Raw genomic sequence first — 18,529 nt, 5'->3', positions numbered from 1 at the left:
CGAATTATATTAATAATAATTTTTTAGAAGTTGAGTAAAGTCCAAACTCACTAATTTAGTTAAAATTGGTGTGAGTACTCACTACAGAATCAAATTCGACCGGAATTCAATGATAATTTTTTTATTAATTATATATTCTATTAATCAAAATGAAATTAATAAATTTTATTTAAACAATTTATAATTTAAAATAAATAATTTCAATTATAAATAATATATACTAAAAAATAATATAAAATAAAATTAATATTTCAAAAAATTATTATTTATAATCAGATTTGAAATAAAAAATTATAATAATACTATATGTGCTTTACCTGAATCTGTTTACAAAGTACTCTAATTCTTTACCGTCTCTAAACATATTTCAAGAACGAAGCGTCTAGCCAGTTAATTGCTGGTGCTGTATACCGTATACCCTCTTTTTCCATATTTTTTTTCCAATGAAAGGAGAGAGTTAATTTAGGCGTCTATGAAATAATAAATAATAAATGGATAAAAAACTATTCGATATTGGAGTCCAAACTGGTGCGACGAAAAGGACATATTTTGATGGTCCAAATTTTTGGCCCTTTGTAAAAGTCGTTTCCTCTATAAAGACGGAGGGGCAAACCAAGGCGCAAGAATCGGAGTTGCATCGGGCCCCGCTTGTGCGCTTGAATAGACTAAAGCCAACACCGTGGACTCGCCTACCCAGTCCATTCTCTTGCTTTCCCACCTTAATAAAGGAAAATCCTCGCCACCCTCTCTCCCTCTCTCTGTGTCTCGCTCTCGCTCTCGCTTGAAGTAAATGACACTTTGTTAGACTCAATAATTTTCCTCGCGTTCTTGGCACGAAATCTGGTCCGTTTCTTTTTTGTTCGCCCCTGAAAGCTTTCGATATTCAGCTGTTTTTGCTTAACCGGGTATATTTCTTTCTCTCTTTTTTTTTTTATTGTTTTTGTTTAACGTTTGAACTTCTTGTGCCGGCCGTCGAAAAAGCCGGATGTCGGCCGTTGGAAACACTGATCGTCAATCTGTTTGTTTTACCGCAGAATTATTTTTTGTTAGGAAATACCTATGGTGTTGTGGAGTAGATCTACCAGCATTGACTGATTCGTTTTATTTATTTATTGCAAAATTTTCTATTGATCATGAGAGTTGAAGAAAATATTGTTTTTTTCGAAAGTTTAGGTAGGGACAAATCTGTTTTTAAATGTTTGTAAAGTGATGGATCCTTACGAGCTCTGAGTCCGGTAGTCGTTCAGTAAATGTTTGAAAGATGAAAACGGTGTCGTGGCCATGATTTTCTTTTCCTTTGCTTTGCTTTTGGAATTTTCATTTAAGAGAATTAAATATAAAATTAATTCCGAGAATTAAACTGTAAAGTCTTATAAGTTATTAAGATTGTGGTTGACTTTATTTGCAGTGAAAAATGTTTCTTCGGAGAAGGCCTACACAGAAGGATGATTCCGAGCAACGGGATGCAAAGGTAATTATTTATTTATTTAGTTTATAATTCATATTTGCATTGAAGGAGAACAAATTTAGTTAATTATCAGCAATTCAGCATAACCATCTCTCCGGGAGGTCTATGTTGAATTTGGTTTACAGCTTTAGTAGTCTTTGTTGATCAAAACACTGAAAATAATGAGGAATACAACCGGACTTTCTCTTGATGAGGTAAATAGGTAGGTGTAAAGACTAAAGTAATTGAATTTTCTGTTAATTAGTAGGGTCGATGTATTCTTTGGGGTCCAATTCCAAGTAAATTCTTGATACTTGGTCAATATGCAGGTCAGTGAACTCAGGACTGCTATAGGCCCCCTGTCTGGACGCAGTTCAAAGTACTGCACCGATGCATGCCTGAGGAGATATTTGGAAGCTCGGAATTGGAATGTTGACAAGTCAAAGAAAATGTTGGAAGAGACATTAAAGTGGAGATCAACTTATAAGCCAGAAGAAATCCGCTGGGTATGTTAGATAAGTTACTGCCTACATATTTTAGTTATGCGTATAAGTTGGTTCTGATCAGTCTGTCTTGTTAGGACCGAAGGAGATTCCAAATCCTCTTAGAATCCTATAAACTTTACATAGTAGGTTCAGGTTGAAACTTGTTTAAATCAGTTTTGGTGTCTTAATATACAATTAAAATTTTTGAATGAAACTGGATAATTGTTCTTGCCTTGTAACTTGATCATGTGTTTCATTCGGTATTTGCATATGATTATGAGTTTATAACTGGGGCAATTTTTGGCAATAATTGCTTTGTTTCTGGTTTCTCAAACTTACTGCTTGACATGTTCTCCAGCATGAAGTGGCACATGAAGGAGAGACTGGAAAAGTTTCCAGGGCTAACTTTCATGACCGTCAAGGAAGGACTGTGCTTATAATGAGGCCTGGAATGCAGGTTTGCACTAGGTTTCCTTCAGTTTGTTTTCTCACCAATCTTTTTTTAATTTGCACTAATAATTTTTCCACCTATATTGCATGGCAGAACACAACATCAGCAGAAAACCACATCCGCCATATGGTCTATCTCTTAGAAAATGGTATCATGAACCTCTCTGAGGGCCAGGAACAAATGTCCTGGTTGATAGACTTCACTGGATTTTCATTAAACACCAATATTCCTGTCAGAACAGCTCGTGATATCGTTTACATTCTACAAAGCCACTATCCAGAGAGGCTGGCCATTGCTTTCTTGTATAATCCACCAAGGATTTTTCAAGCATTCTATAAGGTTTGTTCTCCTGACTCTTTCCATTAGTTAGTTTAGCTATAGCTCTAATTCAGTAATTATCCTTGTTTCCGGTCTATGTTCCAAACAAATCTTTTGTCTTCTTCCTTTTGTAAAAGTTAACTGCTAGCTTGTTTCATCACATGAGAAACAGAGAGTGAATTGGTGCACATTGATTACCATGAATTCTGATTAATATTATATAAAAAAGGCTGTCAGGAAAGAGATTGGTGAACCTAGCGAGCGGACTAGATCTGGAGTTAGTTCAATGTGGTTGAATGCAATATGTCAATCTTAAATTGTGACTCTAACATTTTGCATAACGGTTCCTTAGGAGTTAGGTCTTTCATTCGATTGACATTGTGCTATGTGCATCTCCATAGGCTGTCAAGTACTTTCTGGATCCAAAAACAGCTCAAAAGGTGAAGTTTGTTTACCCTAAAAACAAAGATAGCGTGGAGCTCATGAAATCATTCTTTGATGTTGAAAACCTTCCCAGTGAATTTGGGGGAAAAGCCTCACTTAAGTACGATCATGAGGAGTTCTCACGGTTGATGGCTCAGGATGATGTGAAAACTGCAAAGTTCTGGGAAATTGATGAGAAGCCCTACCACATTGGCAATGGGCTTTCAGTGACTGAAGTGGCACCGGAGCCAACACCCATTGCACAGGCAGCAAGCTGAGAGAGCCTGCCCATCATGCAGAATGGTCTTGGCAGAAATCAAGTGATGTAAAATACAGCCACCGGATTGAATCCAACAGATTAGCTTCAAATTTAAATCAACCTAAATGGGAACTGCATATCAAACATCCAGTTCTTATGTGAATAAACGTCATTTCTTGTTCTCACTGCTAACCATTATGAATGCTACTCTAGTGTTTTTTCTTGGCCCCGCTCCCCTACAAAAGATTGAAGATACTGCTAGTTTATTAGTTGGCAGGAGTAAATGTGATCTCTCCAGTCTCGTTTTTTTTTTTTTTGAAAGTTATGGTCTGTCCAGTCTTTAGTGCCAAATTAGTCATTACTTGTCAAAAACAAACAAAGCTGCCCCTTACTCTTGTTTTCAAGCGAAGGTTTCCTTCTACTGCTAATCTCTCCAAACAATTCGAAGTTGAAGCTATTTGTTACTCCAATCAAGTTTTCTTTTATTTTTTATTGAATTTTTCCTTTTTTTAAAAAAAATAAATATATTTATAGTTTGAATAATTACCTTGATCCTCTTTTGCTCTTGGTATAGAAAAATGATTATTGTTTGTCAAGCAACAATGAATTCTTGAAATTGATGATCAATATTTTTTTTTTATAATTGAAGGAGGGAGTATTCAAATCTTACTCTTTAAAAAGAGAGATAATACATCAATCAATAGTCAAATGCTCGGATATGATATGATGATCAGTACTTTATGCAAGAACCTTTTATAAATATTCTAGAGGAAACAATTTAGAAAACATTGCAAGTATTCCTCGATATTAATATTTCTTGATATTAATAAGTTTTTTACTTGTATCATTTAGTTTTCTTGTTAATCATTTTGACAAGGGAGGTACTTTGATCCTTTGTTTTGAATGTTATTATTTATGTTAACTTTTTTCTTTTACTTCTAACAAAATATGCCTTTTCAAATTTATTGATCTAAACATTTAATAATTTTATTTTTTATCCAAATAATATAATTATATAAGAGTTTATATTTTAATAGAAATATCCAAATCCAAACTAGTAGGTAGGAATTTCTTATTGAAGTTTTAGAGTTTTTGCATGTCATTTTAAGTAAGCATTTTGAACTAATTTGAAATATTAGTATATCATTATATCATTATATTTTTGACATATTCTTTAACTTGTGTTGTGGCATTTATTCTTTAACTTGCATAGATGAATATACAAATGTTACATACGATAATTGGATGATATATAAAGTTCTCGTTGATTGTTAAGCCTTTTTGTTTGATTCCCTTAAAAATGCTTTATTTTTGCCCTTGTTGACAATGTGCATTTTTATACACTGTAAATATACAGCAAAACATCATCATTTGTAATGAACTATAGGTTGTGCTTGGTATATTGATGCGATTATGATTACTGAGTATGTGATTATTAGAAATTTAATTATTAGAAAATAACTTTACAACTTTTAGTATAATATGGGAAAGTGATAATTGTAGAGCATGTGAGGATTATATTATATAATACTTAGTTTAAAATTACTTTACTGAAAATATAATGTAAATTCACAAAATTACATTTTATGTATAAATATAAAAAATTGAATAAATTTAATTTTATAATAAAAATTTTTAACTTTTGAACTTTATCTATTAAAAACAATAACACCACAAAAATAATATTTATTTTTACCTTAAGCTTCTAAAAATTAAAAATAATATTTAGAATCATCACATAAATAATAAAAAACATTATCTAAACAAAAGTCTATCAATCGATCGATAAATTTACTATTTCAAACGTGTATGATGCTTCATTTCTCTCATAACCACCACACTTAAAACATTTCTACTTCTTGAATCCTCTCAACTCTCTAATAATTTTTGTTGATTCTAAACTATTTAAAGTATTTCTCTCAATTTTTGGTCTAAAAAGCATGAAATTTACTCAAAACATTTCCAAAATTCTTAAAAATTTGAGTTACGGTTTTATAAAATTATAAAAGTCTCAATCTCTCTAATTCTCGAATTTGATGATAAAATTTTATTCAAATGTATTGGTGATTGACTACCCTTCTTACGGGCAATGAAAAGAAAGAAAAAAAGATAAAAAAGGAGAAGAATAGAATAGAAAACAGAATAGGAGGGTCGATAGGTTAACTTGAAGGAATTTTTTTTGTAACTTTCTTATTACTAAGTGAAAGTAACTGTCGGAAATGTGATTTCCATCCTAAAATATCGATCAAACATTGCAATGTGAGTCTTTGGAATTTGCCTATAGGGAATGTCTCACACTTGTATTACACCAAACGTACCCATAATGTATAATGAGGTGTATCAACTATCAAATATTAACCTTTCAATTTTTACATAATAAAAAACTAACTTCAAACATAAAAAGAAAGAATTTATCTAGTGTGCTGAAAAGCAAAGTTTCAACTGAATAATTAGCAACCATGACCAACATTACACGTGGCAAGATCAGACTGCATAGCCTTTTGCGATCTTTACCCTACCAAACAAACAAAGTAAGTGACGTGGCACTACGCCATTGGAATGCTGGAAGAAACAAAAAAGTAATCAGCAATCAACGCCTTCAATAAGTCCTTTCTAGTTTTCCACTGAAACGACTTGAAGACCCCAAGGTGAGAAAGGTCCCGTGAACCAAACGTAGAAACGAAGAACAGTGAAAATGACTCTGGGCCTGATCAATGCGAACCCAGTGGTTCATGCCAAGAAAGAACGAGTCGCTCGAAGCGAAGATCCTCACGGCGAGGACGCCGTTGATCCCCTCGAAATCTATGATATCCTTTTAGTAGTATTCAGTTTCCATGTATTATCTGATGTTGATTTATTTTTGTTCAACAATTAAATTGAAGGAGCCAGTTTGTTCAATTTGTTTTCTTAGCTTAGCTCGAATTTAGATTTCATTTACATCTTTTACTTGCTTGCTTGCATTTATTCAGCAATAAAACAGAGTATTTCTCATTTCTGTGATTGAAAAAACGAAGTTGAAAAAAGAAAAAAAATGTTGTGATCTTTGACTGGAATTGTAAATTTTGTGAGGGATATAAGAGATCCAGAACATCCGTATTCATTGGAGCAGCTTAGTGTTCTCTCCGAGGAATCAGTCACCGTTGATGAGAAGCTCGGCCGAATTCTGTGAGTGTTTTCTTGATTTAATTTTGATTCAGATTTTAATCAAAATTTGTGACAATTTGAGCAAAATTGAGTTTAGAATTAGTAAATTTAGGTTTTCTAAGTTCAATATCGTGAAACTGTGGTGTTAATTTGTTCAGTTGCTTTTTAAAGCTAATTATTATTTTGCATTTTATTTATTATGTAGTAATATAGTTGATTAATGGTTTAGGATAACTTTCACTCCCACTATTCAGCATTGCAGCATGGCGACGGTAATCGGTCTGTGCCTGAGGGTTAAATTAAAAGAATGTTTTCCTCCACATTTTAAGGTCAGTTTCTGTTCTATATCAAGTTGTAAATTTTAAAAGTCTTTATTATTTAATTTTTCCTCTCAGTTTGTTTTCACAAAAAAGGAAATTCTATTGCATTGTTGTTTTAGAAATAAAAATTCTGAAAAGAAGCAATTCCGTTTCCTCTTCTGTAAGCACTAAACCGATAAAGAGAAGTCTTTGAATCTTTATAATCCTCTATTTTCCTTCTTCCTTTTGTGTAAATTTTTGAAGTCTCGATAATTTCTTTCTTTATTACATTTGCTGGAAATCATTTATGGTTTAATGATTTTTATCTTTACAGGTTGACATCAAAGTCGCTCCTGGATCTCATGCTGATGAAGAATCAGGTGAAGTTGGAAAAATAGTATATAGAAGTTTATCTGAGTAGCTCTTTTGAATACTTTTCTTGAAAATGAATGCATCTTATCTGAAGTTTGGGGGACTGATTGTTCAAGTTTCATCTGGGGAGATCCAATTTTATTCGGGAACTTGAAGAGCGAGACCAACACATTTTGATCACTTATGCAATGTGTATGCTTAAGTGGAAACTTCCTACAATGAAATATGTTAATTGTTTTAAATGTACCGGCCAATGCAGAAATTAACAGTAAAAAAGTTAAAAATCTACATTTTTAGGTGGAAAAGATGTCTTATCAATTCATAAATGAAATATCTTTGGTGTGATTTACATATGCTAGGATTTTAATGTTTTAGTTTGTTCTTTTCGAACAAAAACTTTGGGATTTTCTTACCAAGAGAAATGATAGATCAGGAGAAGTATACATTTACCTGAGTCATTCATATACTGTAATAGTTTGCCCTTCATCAACCTTTCTTGCTATAGTGAGTTATGAAGCCTCTATCGAGACTTGAATGTTATGTGAGTGTTTTCTAGCATCTAATGTGTTATCTCAATAGATTCAGCTAATCTCTTTCACCATTTTCATCTTTCAGTCTCTGGTCTCTCTGATCTAATCCCTAAAATGTTCCATCTTGTTTTTTCTTCAGTTAATAAGCAGCTAAATGATAAAGAAAGAGTTGCCGCTGCCTTGGAAAATCCTAATCTTCGCCAACTTGTGGACGAGTGCCTTTACTCCAATGAACTTTGACCAAGTACGCTCACCTAGTCTGAAGCTTATGTACAGATCAAATGTCAGCAGCTCCGGATGCAATAAGAAATGACTTTGTTGTGATGTAACTTTCATTTGCTGAGTGTATATGCTTTGTGTGTGTCCTCGTTTTCCTTCATGCAGAAGAGTGCAGCTAGGATATTTCCTTAGATGGGGGAAAACTAATAGTGCTACATGTTTTTTATCACATGGCCGTCCTCCATGTGGCAAAGTGTAACAATTTAGAGAACAGGAACCTTTTTATGTTTGTTGGAATTCGGAAGCAGGACTTGTTAGAATTTACTGAAATAGTTGTCTTGTGAAATGACTCCTTTTAGTTTGAAAACTTGGATCGAGTTCTGGAAACATTCTTGAGTTGGCTTTGCCTTTGTGTTCCCCAAATTTTGCAATGTAATTTACTGATGCAAAAGTAGCAGGTTGAGATTGTGGAGCAAGATGCTGTTGATGTCATATTGTGTCCAAGCCACGATAAACTATGGAGGGAAAAGGAAGATCTTGGATGGGTAAAAACTTTTGTGATCCCTCAATGCCTTTTTAGCAGCAGCTAATTGTTTCATGTGTGTATATATAAATGTATAAATCAAACAATTTCAAGTGAGTTAGTTATTACATATTCTCTTTTACTTTGTATGTTAGACCCGTAGCTCGTTTTGTTCGCGTGCTGGACCCGTAGCTCAGTTGGTTAGAGCGTTGGTCTTATGAGCCGAAGGTCGCGAGTTCGAGCCTCGCCGGGTCCAATAATTAATTATATTATTTTTCTGGTTCACCTCTTCAAAATTATAAAATTTAACTAATTATGCTTTATCCTCTTGTTCACCTCTTCAAACTTATAGAATTTATGTAATTAATTATGCTAAAATTATGGAATTTATCTTGTGCTTTATCCTCTTGTTCACCTCTTCAAACTTATAGAATTTTTATAACTAATTATGCTATTAAAATTATAGAATTTATCTTATGAGAATGCTATTTTTATTCAATGTTCGTCTCTTCAAAATTATGGAAATTATCCTATTCATGAGAATGCTCTTTTTCTTGCTCATCTTTCGAAATTATGGAATTTTTCCTATTCAATTTTCGCCTGTTCAAAATTATGAAATTTATCCTATTCATGAAAATGCTGCCTTTCTTACTCATCCTTCAAAATTATAGAATTTATCCTATTCATAAAAAAGTTATTTTTCTTCTTCGTCTTTCAAAATTAAGAAATTTATCATATTCAATATAAATGTTTTTTTTCTTATTCGTCTCTTTATAATTATAAAATTTATCTTATTTAATTTTCAAAATTACAAAATTTATCTAATTTTTAAAATTATAAAATTAATCCTATTCAATGAGATTCCTTCAAAATTATGGAATAAAACAACCAAAAGGAAAGAAGGCAAGGGAAATTTGATGATCTTTCAATTTATTTTCATAGGTAAAATGTTCCTTTACCAGTCTGTTGTTTTTTTGATTCGACATGGAGGGATGTAATTGGATTATATTCAGTACAAAAAAGCGCGGGAATTCACGCCAACGAATCTGGTTGTCGCAAAGATGTACGGTTGAAAGGAAACGACGTAGTTTGAAACATTTATTCACCTCAAAAGTAGAAGCTCTCACGTTATAGAGCCATGCTCCAATGATTTGAGAAGAGGCCGGAAAGAAACCCAGAAAATGGTGCACAGCGCCTATGATTCCTTCGAGCTCCTCTAGATTGTCCCACTAAAATCGACGCCATCGAATCGTACGGCTCGAAGGTCCTCCTCGGTTGCTCCGATGGGTCCCTTCGAATCTACGGTCCAGATTCCTCCGGCGCAGACCGGTCTCCGCAGACCGATCAGCGCCCGTTGCGGAAGGAGCCGTACGCACTGGAGAGAACCGTTGCACGGTTTTCAAAGAAGGCTCTGCTCTCAATGCAAGTATTGGAATCGAGAGAGCTACTCTTATCGCTCTCTGAATCGGTCGCTTTTCATTGGCTACCGAATTTGGAAACCATTGCTGTGATCGCCAAAGCTAAAGGCGCTAATTCCTACTCTTGGGACGACCGGATAGGCTTCCTTTGTTTTGCCAGGCAAAAGAGAGTGTGTATTTTCAGGCACGACGGTAAGTCCTTCGATTTCTCCTTCTGTTCATTATTTTTGGTTACCTGTAAATTATCTTTCTAATTGAATATTTAGGTCTTGTTTGATTGTTTCTTTTTCTATCTTTTTCTTGAACTTTTGGAAGAAAACAATAGTAGAAAGTCCGTTTGGATAAAAAGCAAATAGAAATATTTTTCAATATTTTAAAATGTAATTTCTCTGAGAACCAAATGTCTTCATTTTACGTTTTTTATATTGAACAATCAATAAGAATAGGTAATTTTGGTTTTGCTTTTTATTATTTAGCAATTTCTTATGAATAAAAAGGAAAATAAGATCTGTCTTTTTGGTTCAGTTTTGTAAACTGGATAAATATTTTCGGAATTAAATGTTATCAGTCTGCTAACTGTTTAGTGGAATTGATTGATATGCAAAATGTATTTTTGGAGGACGAGGTTTTGTGGAGGTGAAAGATTTTGGTGTACCAGATACTGTAAAGTCGATGTCATGGTGTGGTGAGAACTTATGTCTAGGAATTAGGGAGGAATACATGATCCTAAATGCCACGAATGGTGTGTTGTCGGAGGTGTTTTCTTCTGGGAAGATAGCGCCACCTTTGGTTGTTGCTCTTCCCTCTGGGGAACTTATTCTTGGGAAGGTACTGACTCGCTTTAATAATTTATTCATGACTTTAGGATTCTTTTGGTTGGGAGTAATAAGATGTGCTGTTCCTGCTGCCTTAGGAAAACATTGGAGTCTTTGTGGATCAAAATGAAAAGCTGATAGGGTATGTTGGTCCGAGGCTCCAGCTGTTGTTGTCATCCAGAGGCCATATGCTATAGCTCTGTTTACAAGACGCGTTGAGGTAGCATGACTAATTGCTAAAGAAGATTGGATTTTATGGACTTAAATTTGGTTTATGCCCTTTCCCTTAACTATTCTTTGCAGATTCGCTCTCTTCGAGTTCCGTATCCATTGATACAGACGATTGTCCTCCAAATGCACATCATCTTATAAAAAGTAACAATGCTGTAATTGTAGCATTAGAAAATTCTGTTTGTGGGCTCTTCCCTGTTCCTCTTGGTGTGCAGGTGCTCCTAGTATGCTTAAGAAGTTTAATGCAATTAAACGACTGTAGCTTCAAATCCAGATGCACCACCTTCTTTAAGCTTTTATATGAATGTTGGTCATTCTTTTTCCCCCTTGTTTATGCTTGAACATCATATTTTGCCCTTCTCTTGTAACTCTTTTATGCTTTTGACTATGGCATGCATATGCTAACTCTAAAGAAATGCTTTGGTTATTGCATTAAATGTTCCAGCTTGCATTGCAGATCGTCCAATTAACAGCATCTGGAAATTTTGAGGAGGCATTGGCCTTGTGTAAGCTGCTTCAACCAGAAGATGCGAGCCTGAGAGCCGCAAAGGAGGGGTCAATTCACATAAGGTGTGTTTTTCCCCATTTCCAGTTATTACTTTGTGCAGCTATATCAAGTTAATTGGCTTATGTCATGTTTAATAAGAATTAATTAATCATTCCAATGGTTACTTATGTTTAATATGCCACAGCATAGTGTACACCTTTTAAAAACCTTTGCACATCATCATACTCCTTTATTTTCTCAAGGTCATGGTCCTTACAATTCTCAAGGTATTCTAAACACTGCATATGAAAAATCTACCCCCAAAATACTTCCAAAACCTTCTTTTTCCTGGTATATAGTCGTAAATTTTCTGCAGGTTGTTCAGGTGATTCATTCTGCTTAATTGGTTGTGTCTCCTTGTTGCAGATACGCTCATTATCTTTTTGACAATGGGTGCTATGAGGAGGCAATGGAGCACTTTTTGGCATTTCAAATAGATATTACCTGCATGCTTTCTTTGTACCCATCCATTGTTCTTCCCAAAACAACTGCAGTTCCAGAGCCAGAGAAGTTATTGGACCTTTCTCTTGATGCTTCACAACTTTCAAGAGGTTCATCTGGTCTGTTGGATGATCTGGAAACCTTGCTTCCACAATCATCAGAATCTGATGAGAATGCAGCACTTGAGTTCAAAAAAATGAGCCACAATACTCTTATGGCTCTTATCAAGTTCCTACAGAAGAAGAGATTCAGTATTTTAGAGAAGGCTGCTGCTGAGGGAACGGAACAGGTAGTTTTAGATGCCATTGGAGATAATTTTACTTCGGCTAGGTTTAAGAAGTCCAATAAGGTGAGGCTAATTTCAAGTTTTTTATTGTTAATAATGTTTGTTAAAAGCAAAGCATATTTTGTGATTCGATGTCAGCTCGTGCACTAGAATTTGACTTTATGCAGAAGTGCATAATTTATGGACATAAACCAGCTAAAAGTTTCCTTCCTTAAATCCCAATATGTTGATTGAAAATTCTTGCAATCAGTTCTGTTAATATCCAATTTCTTTTCATACTTTCTTTCTTAATGATCTGACATAATGTTTGGTCCCTTAGGTACGTGGTACCTTTCCGATTAACTCAGCTGCTAGGGAGATGGCAGCAATACCGGACACAGCCCTCCTCCAAGGTCTGCTTCTTACTGGGAAATGCTCAGCAGCTTTAGAATAGCTGAAAGGTCTTAACTACTGTGATGTAAAAATATTTAAGGAGATTCTTCAGAAAGGGAATCATTATGCTGCTTTATTAGAACTTTACAGAATTAAATCAATGCACCGTGAAGCTCTAAAACTACTACATCAATTAGTAGAAGAGTTAAAATCAAACCAATCGCAAGCTGAGCTCATCCAAAAGTTCAGTGCTGAGGCAATTATTGAATATCTCAAGGTCAGTTTATGCTATGGAAGCATTAGGCTTTTTGGGTCATGCGTGTTCTGTAGAATGTAAAATACAATGTTATAAAGAGGCTGTGTGAAGTTTTACCCCTGAATAATATGAAAGACAATGTTAATTTTGTTATGGATTGACCTTCTGGACTCAACACTATGCTGTGATAGAACTTTTATATGCTGAATACTTTGTCTGGTTTTATTGGCAGCCTCTCTGTGGCATTGATCCCATGCTTGTCCTCAAGTTCTCGATGCTTGTTCTTGAAAGCTGTCCAACAGAAACCATTGAACTTTTTTTGTCTGGAAATATTCCAGCAGACTTGGTCAACTCTTATTTGAAGCAGCATGCTCCAAACATGGAGGGCAGGTAGTTGGAGCTTATGCTTGCGATGAATGAAAATGGGATCTCAGGGAACCTTCAAAATGAAATGGTAAAGCCTTTTTAATCAAAATAACTTTCGGTTGTCATTTGAAGCCACTGGAGTTCTCATAGTTGCCACTTGTGTTGGTGATAGTGCAGCTCATAGTACTATCAATGACTATTGTAGGTACAAATTTATCTCTCAGAAGTACTTGAATGGTATACAGAACTAAGTGCTCAACAGATATGGGTTGAGAAGGCTTATTTGCCGACTAGGAAGAAATTATTATCTGCATTGGAAAGCATCTCAGGATACAATCCGGAGGCTTTGTTGAGGCGTCTTCCTCAAGATGCTTTATTTGAAGAGCGTGCGATTTTGGTGGGAAAAATGAGCCAACATGAGCTTGCGTTATCGCTATATGTTCATAAGGTAGTTTCTTACATGGTTCATCCAGTTTCCTTATATTGAGAAAGATGGTTAATAGGAAAAGCTAAATTATGTTGAACCTTTGGTTGAGCTAGGCTACTATAATATGCTTTCCCCCTCCCTCCCCGTCATCACACCCCTCTTTTTATTTTATTTTTTATTCCTTAAACCTCTTGTTCTTCTTATGAATATGCTCCTATTAACTGAACTGCTCTTGACCTTTATAGCTTCATGTACCCGAACTGGCACTGGCCTACTGTGATCGGGTTTATGAGTCTGTGGTTCATCAACTGCTGGTAAAATCTTCTGGCAATATATACCTCACGCTTCTACAGATCTATCTGAATCCTCAAAAAACAACCAAGAATTTTGAAAATAGAATTACAAATTTGGTATCATCCCCAAATACAAGCATCCCAAAGGTTGGTTCAGCAGCTTCAATTAAAGGTAAAGGAGGACGTAAGAAAATTGCCTCTATAGAAGGTGCAGATGATATTCATATTAGTGCCAGCAACACTGATAGTGGCAGGATTGATGGTGATGCCGAAGAATCGGGTGAGGAAGGAGGTTCTACAGTTATGCTTGATAAGGTGTTTGGTCTTTTGAGCCGAAGGTGGGATAGAATCAATGGAACTCAGGCACTCAAACTCTTACCAAGGGAGACTAAGCTACAGGTATGTACCGAAATCCTGAATTGCTTACAAAGCTCCTGAACCAGTTGTATCTGAGTGTATGTAGTCATTGATATCTAAGTTGCTAGATTTCCTTTTGGGCATCAGAGTATCAATTGTAAGCTCTTTCTTTAAGGTATTTGTCTATTTCCTGCAGAACTTGCTTCCATTTCTGGGACCTCTTCTGAAAAAATCCAGTGAAGCATACAGAACTTCTCTGTTATCAAGAGCTTGAGGCAGAGTGAGAACCTACAGGTATGATACTGTTTTACTTACAAAAGAAAAACAGTTTAGCACATAGTATGAGGTTTTCGTATTAGCATATGTATATATATTTATATCTTCACAAATATCATATCGTTGGTTCCTCGAATAATGCTTTTTTGATTTTCTTTCGTCTAAGCATCTGTCTGAATTCCTCTTTGAAACAGGTGAAAGATGAACTCTACAGCCAAAGAAAAGCTGTGGTGAAGATCTCAAGTGACAGTATGTGCTCTCTCTGTAACAAGAAAATAGGAACGAGCGTATTTGCAATCTATCCAAACGGGAAAACACTGGTGCACTTTGTTTGCTTCAGAGATTCGCAAAGTATGAAAGCAGTAGCCGAAGGCTCACCATTAAGGAAGCGATGATCTTTGCTAGTATCCATAGAAAGGATGCATTGCTATTCAGTCACGACCAAGATGCAACTCACTTGCCCAGAATCGAGCTCCGAAACAGTCTTGGAGGTATTTATATATAGGAGACTTGCCTTGCGAATGCTGTGCTTTTCACATAATTCGCGGCCACTGACGGAGCTGTTAAAGTCGAAAGCGGCTTCAACGGTGACGCAGCCTACGGGGATTTGTATGAACGTGGAGTCTGAGACACTCCCAGTTGATGAAAATGGGTTTTGTAACTTTGGTTGTAAAAAGTTGGATTAGTATGAAAATGCTGTGCACTACATTTCTTACCGTAACTGCGTAAATTTTCTCGTAGAAAGTTGGATTACTACCCTCATCCCAGTTTTCCAGTTGTAGCTGTCAGAGCATGGACAGTGAAATCCAGTCAAATATTTCAACTCCGAAATGAAATCAAACTAAAAATGCCAGGTAATAATCGAACAGAGCCATCAATTTCATTAACTTTTTCAACAATATTTTGCTATTTCAATCATCAAAAACTCTTTTACATTTGGCTTAGCTCGTTCAATTTCTAGCTTTTTCCAACAAAACGATAAACAACAACCCCAATCCTAGACCCGTCCCTTGGTGGGTCCGCATGTATAGTCTCAACACCAAAAAGCTTCTTCGCTTTCTTGAAAAACACAGAGTCCTTTTTCCACCTCCTCAGATGAGCCAGGACAAAAACTTTCTTCCCACCACCTCCTCCTCCCCCGTTCAACAGAGAATGCAGTGTTTGGATCAGAGGCTCGAAAAGATGATCATGATAAACCACGTCAGAAGCCAATACGAGATCAAATTCTCGGCCGATAACCTCCAAGTCATCATCCTCTCCCCACCTCAACGGAGCCACGTTGACGGTCCCACCTTTTTGAGCCACAACGTCAGCATTTGCGTCGACGTTGAATTGAAGGTTGGGGACGACGTGTGGCAAATCCGTCACCGTCACTTCAGCTCCTAGCGTGACCGCTGCGGCGATCCCAACAAGGCCAGTACCAGAGCCAAGCTCAAGGATTTTCAATTTCCGATCATTATCACCGTTGGACAAAGCGGTTACGGTGGTTGCGAGGGGGCTTTTGCTAGGGTGACGGCGATGGTTGTCAAGAAGAGTGACTAGAGTCGTAGCAGCTGGCCATAGCTGGAAGGAAAGCCCTTCAGAAGGAAGCTGTCTAATCACCACCGTTGACTCGACCGAACGGATATGATGCTCCTGCAGTTGTTGCTTCGCTGCACCGTCACCTAGCGTAGTGAGGCTCTTCCCTTCCTCTTGTTCGTGAGGCAAGATCATTTTAACGGGATCTATATCTTCGTCATCGTCTTCTTGAGTAGACATTTTCTCAACTCTGTTCTTTTTGCGCCGCCAACAGGAGAGCTCTCCCGCTCCATTTTTAAAACTGCCCTCATTGTCTAGGGCTGGTCCAGCGTAAAGACTAGAGACGACGTGGATTATTATATTATTTATTACATCACAATTTCGTTTGTCAATTTCCTAATTTAACCCTAATGGGATAAACGCTTTGGATTTGTCCATTATTATTATATTCTTAACTTAACCCCAATGGTCGCTTCGGTTTCCAGTCACTGAATGGAGGACTTTTTTGTCCATTTACAATTTTCAGGGCATTGCATATATATATATATATATATATATATATATATATATATATATATATATTTAGAGGCGAAAACCTTTGAACAGATTCAAAATTCTGTTTGGTTTTTAGAGTGGGCTGAGAGAGGAGCAAAGATGATAAAAGCTGTGATGGTGATGAACACTCAAGGCAAGCCTCGTCTTGCAAAATTTTACGAATATCTGGTAAATTTCTCTTTCTCTTTTGAATTTTTTTACTCTCATTTGATTATTATTATTATTATTATTTAAAAAATGAAGATCACGATCTTAGTACCTTGTTCAAATTCCTTTGCAATAATCGACCTGGCTCCGAATTTCGTTGAAATCAGCCAGTGGAGAAGCAGCAGGAGCTTATACGAAGCGTTTTTGCAGGTTCCGATCTCTTATCCAACTTGCTTCTTCTTCTTCTTCGTCCTCTTCTTCTTACTTTAGCTGTGATTAATTTGAATTGTGCTTTGTTTGGATCGCATGAATTTTAGATGCGGTTTTCTAATCTCATTGATGATTTAACCTAATCTATCGTTCTTGAATTCGTACTTAGAGTTTATTTTTCATTTTTCATTTTTTCTTTTTGCTTTAAATTTTGGTTTTGATCTTTATACAGTCTTGTGCAGTAGAGCTGAGAACGTAAGCAATTTCGTAGAGGCTGAATCGATTTTTGGTCCGGTAACTTCTTTTACTTTCTATTTTTTCTTCATTCCTAGTTTAGTTTTCATTTCCTTGTTATATTAAGGTTAGAAACCAATTAATTTTCATTTCGTCCTTTTCTTGATTTAAACTTCTTGTTTGAATCGTGTGTAGTAACTGCCGTAGCTTTATTTTAGCTCTGCTTTGTTGTAGAACTCTGTTTAATTGTTTTTGAATTCACACTTGCAGGATAGTCGCCTTGTATACAAGCATTTTGCTACTCTTTACTTTGTCTTTGTATTTGATAGTTCTGAAAATGAATTAGCCGTGCTGGACTTGATACAAGGTATGCTTCTCATATTTCTGGAAGAGTTATGATGCAGTAATCAAGCTATGAAATGTTGTTCTTCTGTGATACTATCCTTTCAAAATAGAGATTTCAATTACTCAATACTTGGAGATGTCCAAATATTTATATTGCGTCATAGATATGAAAACTTTTTTATAAAGCTGGAGCGAGCCTTTTTGATGGTTTTTCTGATGATTTGAAGTTGAATTCACTTCAGATACACCTTTTTGTGAAATAGGTTCTCTTGTACGAGGATTTACGGAAAACAAGAAAACAGAATTGATATTCATGTGCACTGGAATTAGTGATAACTGTTGTGTCACCCAACTTAGCTGAGTTTACCTCAGGTGTCTTTTAAGTGGCAAGTTTGGTTTCATCAATACAATTTGTAGATGTTAACTTGTATATAACCCTCTTTTTCTGTGTGTATGATTATAATAATAATTGTTATGAAACTATAAGATTCAATGAAGTTCTTGGCTCTAAAAATTGCATGTTATCTGATGAGAACAATGTACCAGGTTTGTCATGCATATCCTTTATAAACTAGAAGCTGGATATAGCAATAATTGCTGAAATTTATTTCAAATACTGGATAACTTTGCTTACTTTAAATGTGATGCCTTCAGTTTTTGTGGAAACGTTGGACAAATGCTTCAAGAATGTTTGCGAGCTTGACATTGTGTTCAATTACAGCAAGGTTGTACCCTCTCATCAATAATATATGCATTTATTTAGTGCCAGCGTATGCAAGATTCTACATATAGATAAGATATTGCTAGTTTGGAATAATAGGCATGAAGTGATTATATGACATTGGAGATGATGTTCTTGGTAAACTTATATGAGGTATGCTTCAGGTTCAGGTTTCAAACATTATTTGATGGCAGGGAAAGCTTCTTACGGTGCTTTGGGGTTCACCTCCAGTTGAGCTTGTTTA

General features: G+C 35.6%; 4 protein-coding genes, 1 non-coding gene and 1 pseudogene across 7 annotated transcripts in view; 5 read left to right on the top strand and 1 right to left on the bottom strand.

The window, feature by feature from the left end:
* The first annotated feature begins 638 nt into the window (after window positions 1-638).
* Window positions 639-3,610, top strand: LOC110409030 (Sec14p-like phosphatidylinositol transfer family protein). 2 transcript variants are annotated; one of them, XM_021418243.2, is made up of 7 exons: window positions 639-905; window positions 1,409-1,471; window positions 1,550-1,670; window positions 1,777-1,953; window positions 2,291-2,389; window positions 2,477-2,722; window positions 3,103-3,610. In XM_021418243.2, the coding sequence occupies exons 4-7, from the start codon at window positions 1,897-1,899 to the stop codon at window positions 3,400-3,402; spliced, it is 702 nt and encodes a 233-aa protein (XP_021273918.1). In that variant the 5' UTR covers window positions 639-905; window positions 1,409-1,471; window positions 1,550-1,670; window positions 1,777-1,896; the 3' UTR covers window positions 3,403-3,610. The 2 variants fall into 2 exon arrangements, with proteins under 2 accessions (XP_021273918.1, XP_021273917.1); XM_021418242.2 differs by lacking the exon at window positions 1,550-1,670 and having other exon boundaries at window positions 640-905.
* A 2,375-nt stretch (window positions 3,611-5,985) lies between these two features.
* LOC110409123 (MIP18 family protein (DUF59)) lies at window positions 5,986-8,334 on the top strand. The gene is made up of 5 exons (XM_089782385.1): window positions 5,986-6,192; window positions 6,445-6,548; window positions 6,757-6,856; window positions 7,161-7,206; window positions 7,868-8,334. Exons 1-5 carry the CDS (start codon window positions 6,079-6,081, stop codon window positions 7,966-7,968), a joined length of 465 nt encoding a protein of 154 aa, XP_089638511.1. The 5' UTR covers window positions 5,986-6,078; the 3' UTR covers window positions 7,969-8,334.
* A 318-nt stretch (window positions 8,335-8,652) lies between these two features.
* TRNAI-UAU (transfer RNA isoleucine (anticodon UAU)) lies at window positions 8,653-8,726 on the top strand. Its single transcript has one exon. It is a non-coding gene; the product is annotated as a tRNA-Ile (tRNA).
* Window positions 8,727-9,645: 919 nt separating this feature from the next.
* Window positions 9,646-15,270, top strand: LOC110429268 (vacuolar sorting protein 39-like; annotated as a pseudogene). The gene is made up of 12 exons (XR_016350746.1): window positions 9,646-10,080; window positions 10,508-10,716; window positions 10,802-10,923; window positions 11,007-11,149; window positions 11,392-11,504; window positions 11,848-12,271; window positions 12,528-12,857; window positions 13,069-13,290; window positions 13,408-13,650; window positions 13,875-14,321; window positions 14,476-14,573; window positions 14,750-15,270. The product of XR_016350746.1 is annotated as a vacuolar sorting protein 39-like (transcript).
* Window positions 15,271-15,405: 135 nt separating this feature from the next.
* On the bottom strand, window positions 15,406-16,318 carry LOC110429265 (uncharacterized). Its single transcript, XM_021445210.2, has one exon. The coding sequence runs from the start codon at window positions 16,311-16,313 to the stop codon at window positions 15,513-15,515; it is 801 nt and encodes a 266-aa protein (XP_021300885.1). The 5' UTR covers window positions 16,314-16,318; the 3' UTR covers window positions 15,406-15,512.
* Window positions 16,319-16,565: 247 nt separating this feature from the next.
* LOC110429266 (Clathrin adaptor complex small chain family protein) overlaps window positions 16,566-18,529 on the top strand; it is a 2,854-nt gene continuing 890 nt past the window's right edge. Inside the window, exons 1-5 of the mRNA XM_021445211.2 lie at window positions 16,566-16,796; window positions 16,943-16,985; window positions 17,218-17,279; window positions 17,490-17,586; window positions 18,219-18,289. Of these exons, the coding sequence (XP_021300886.1) occupies window positions 16,566-16,796; window positions 16,943-16,985; window positions 17,218-17,279; window positions 17,490-17,586; window positions 18,219-18,289 (504 nt within the window). The remainder of the gene's footprint in view (window positions 16,797-16,942; window positions 16,986-17,217; window positions 17,280-17,489; window positions 17,587-18,218; window positions 18,290-18,529) is intronic.

This window comes from Theobroma umbraticum, unplaced genomic scaffold (genome assembly GCF_002168275.2).
Source record: "Theobroma umbraticum cultivar Fairchild unplaced genomic scaffold, ASM216827v3 scaffold_44.0, whole genome shotgun sequence".
NCBI classification, from domain to species: Eukaryota; Viridiplantae; Streptophyta; class Magnoliopsida; order Malvales; family Malvaceae; genus Theobroma; species Theobroma umbraticum.
Note: the sequence above shows the minus strand (reverse complement) of the source record. Positions and strands in the feature narration are given on the sequence as shown.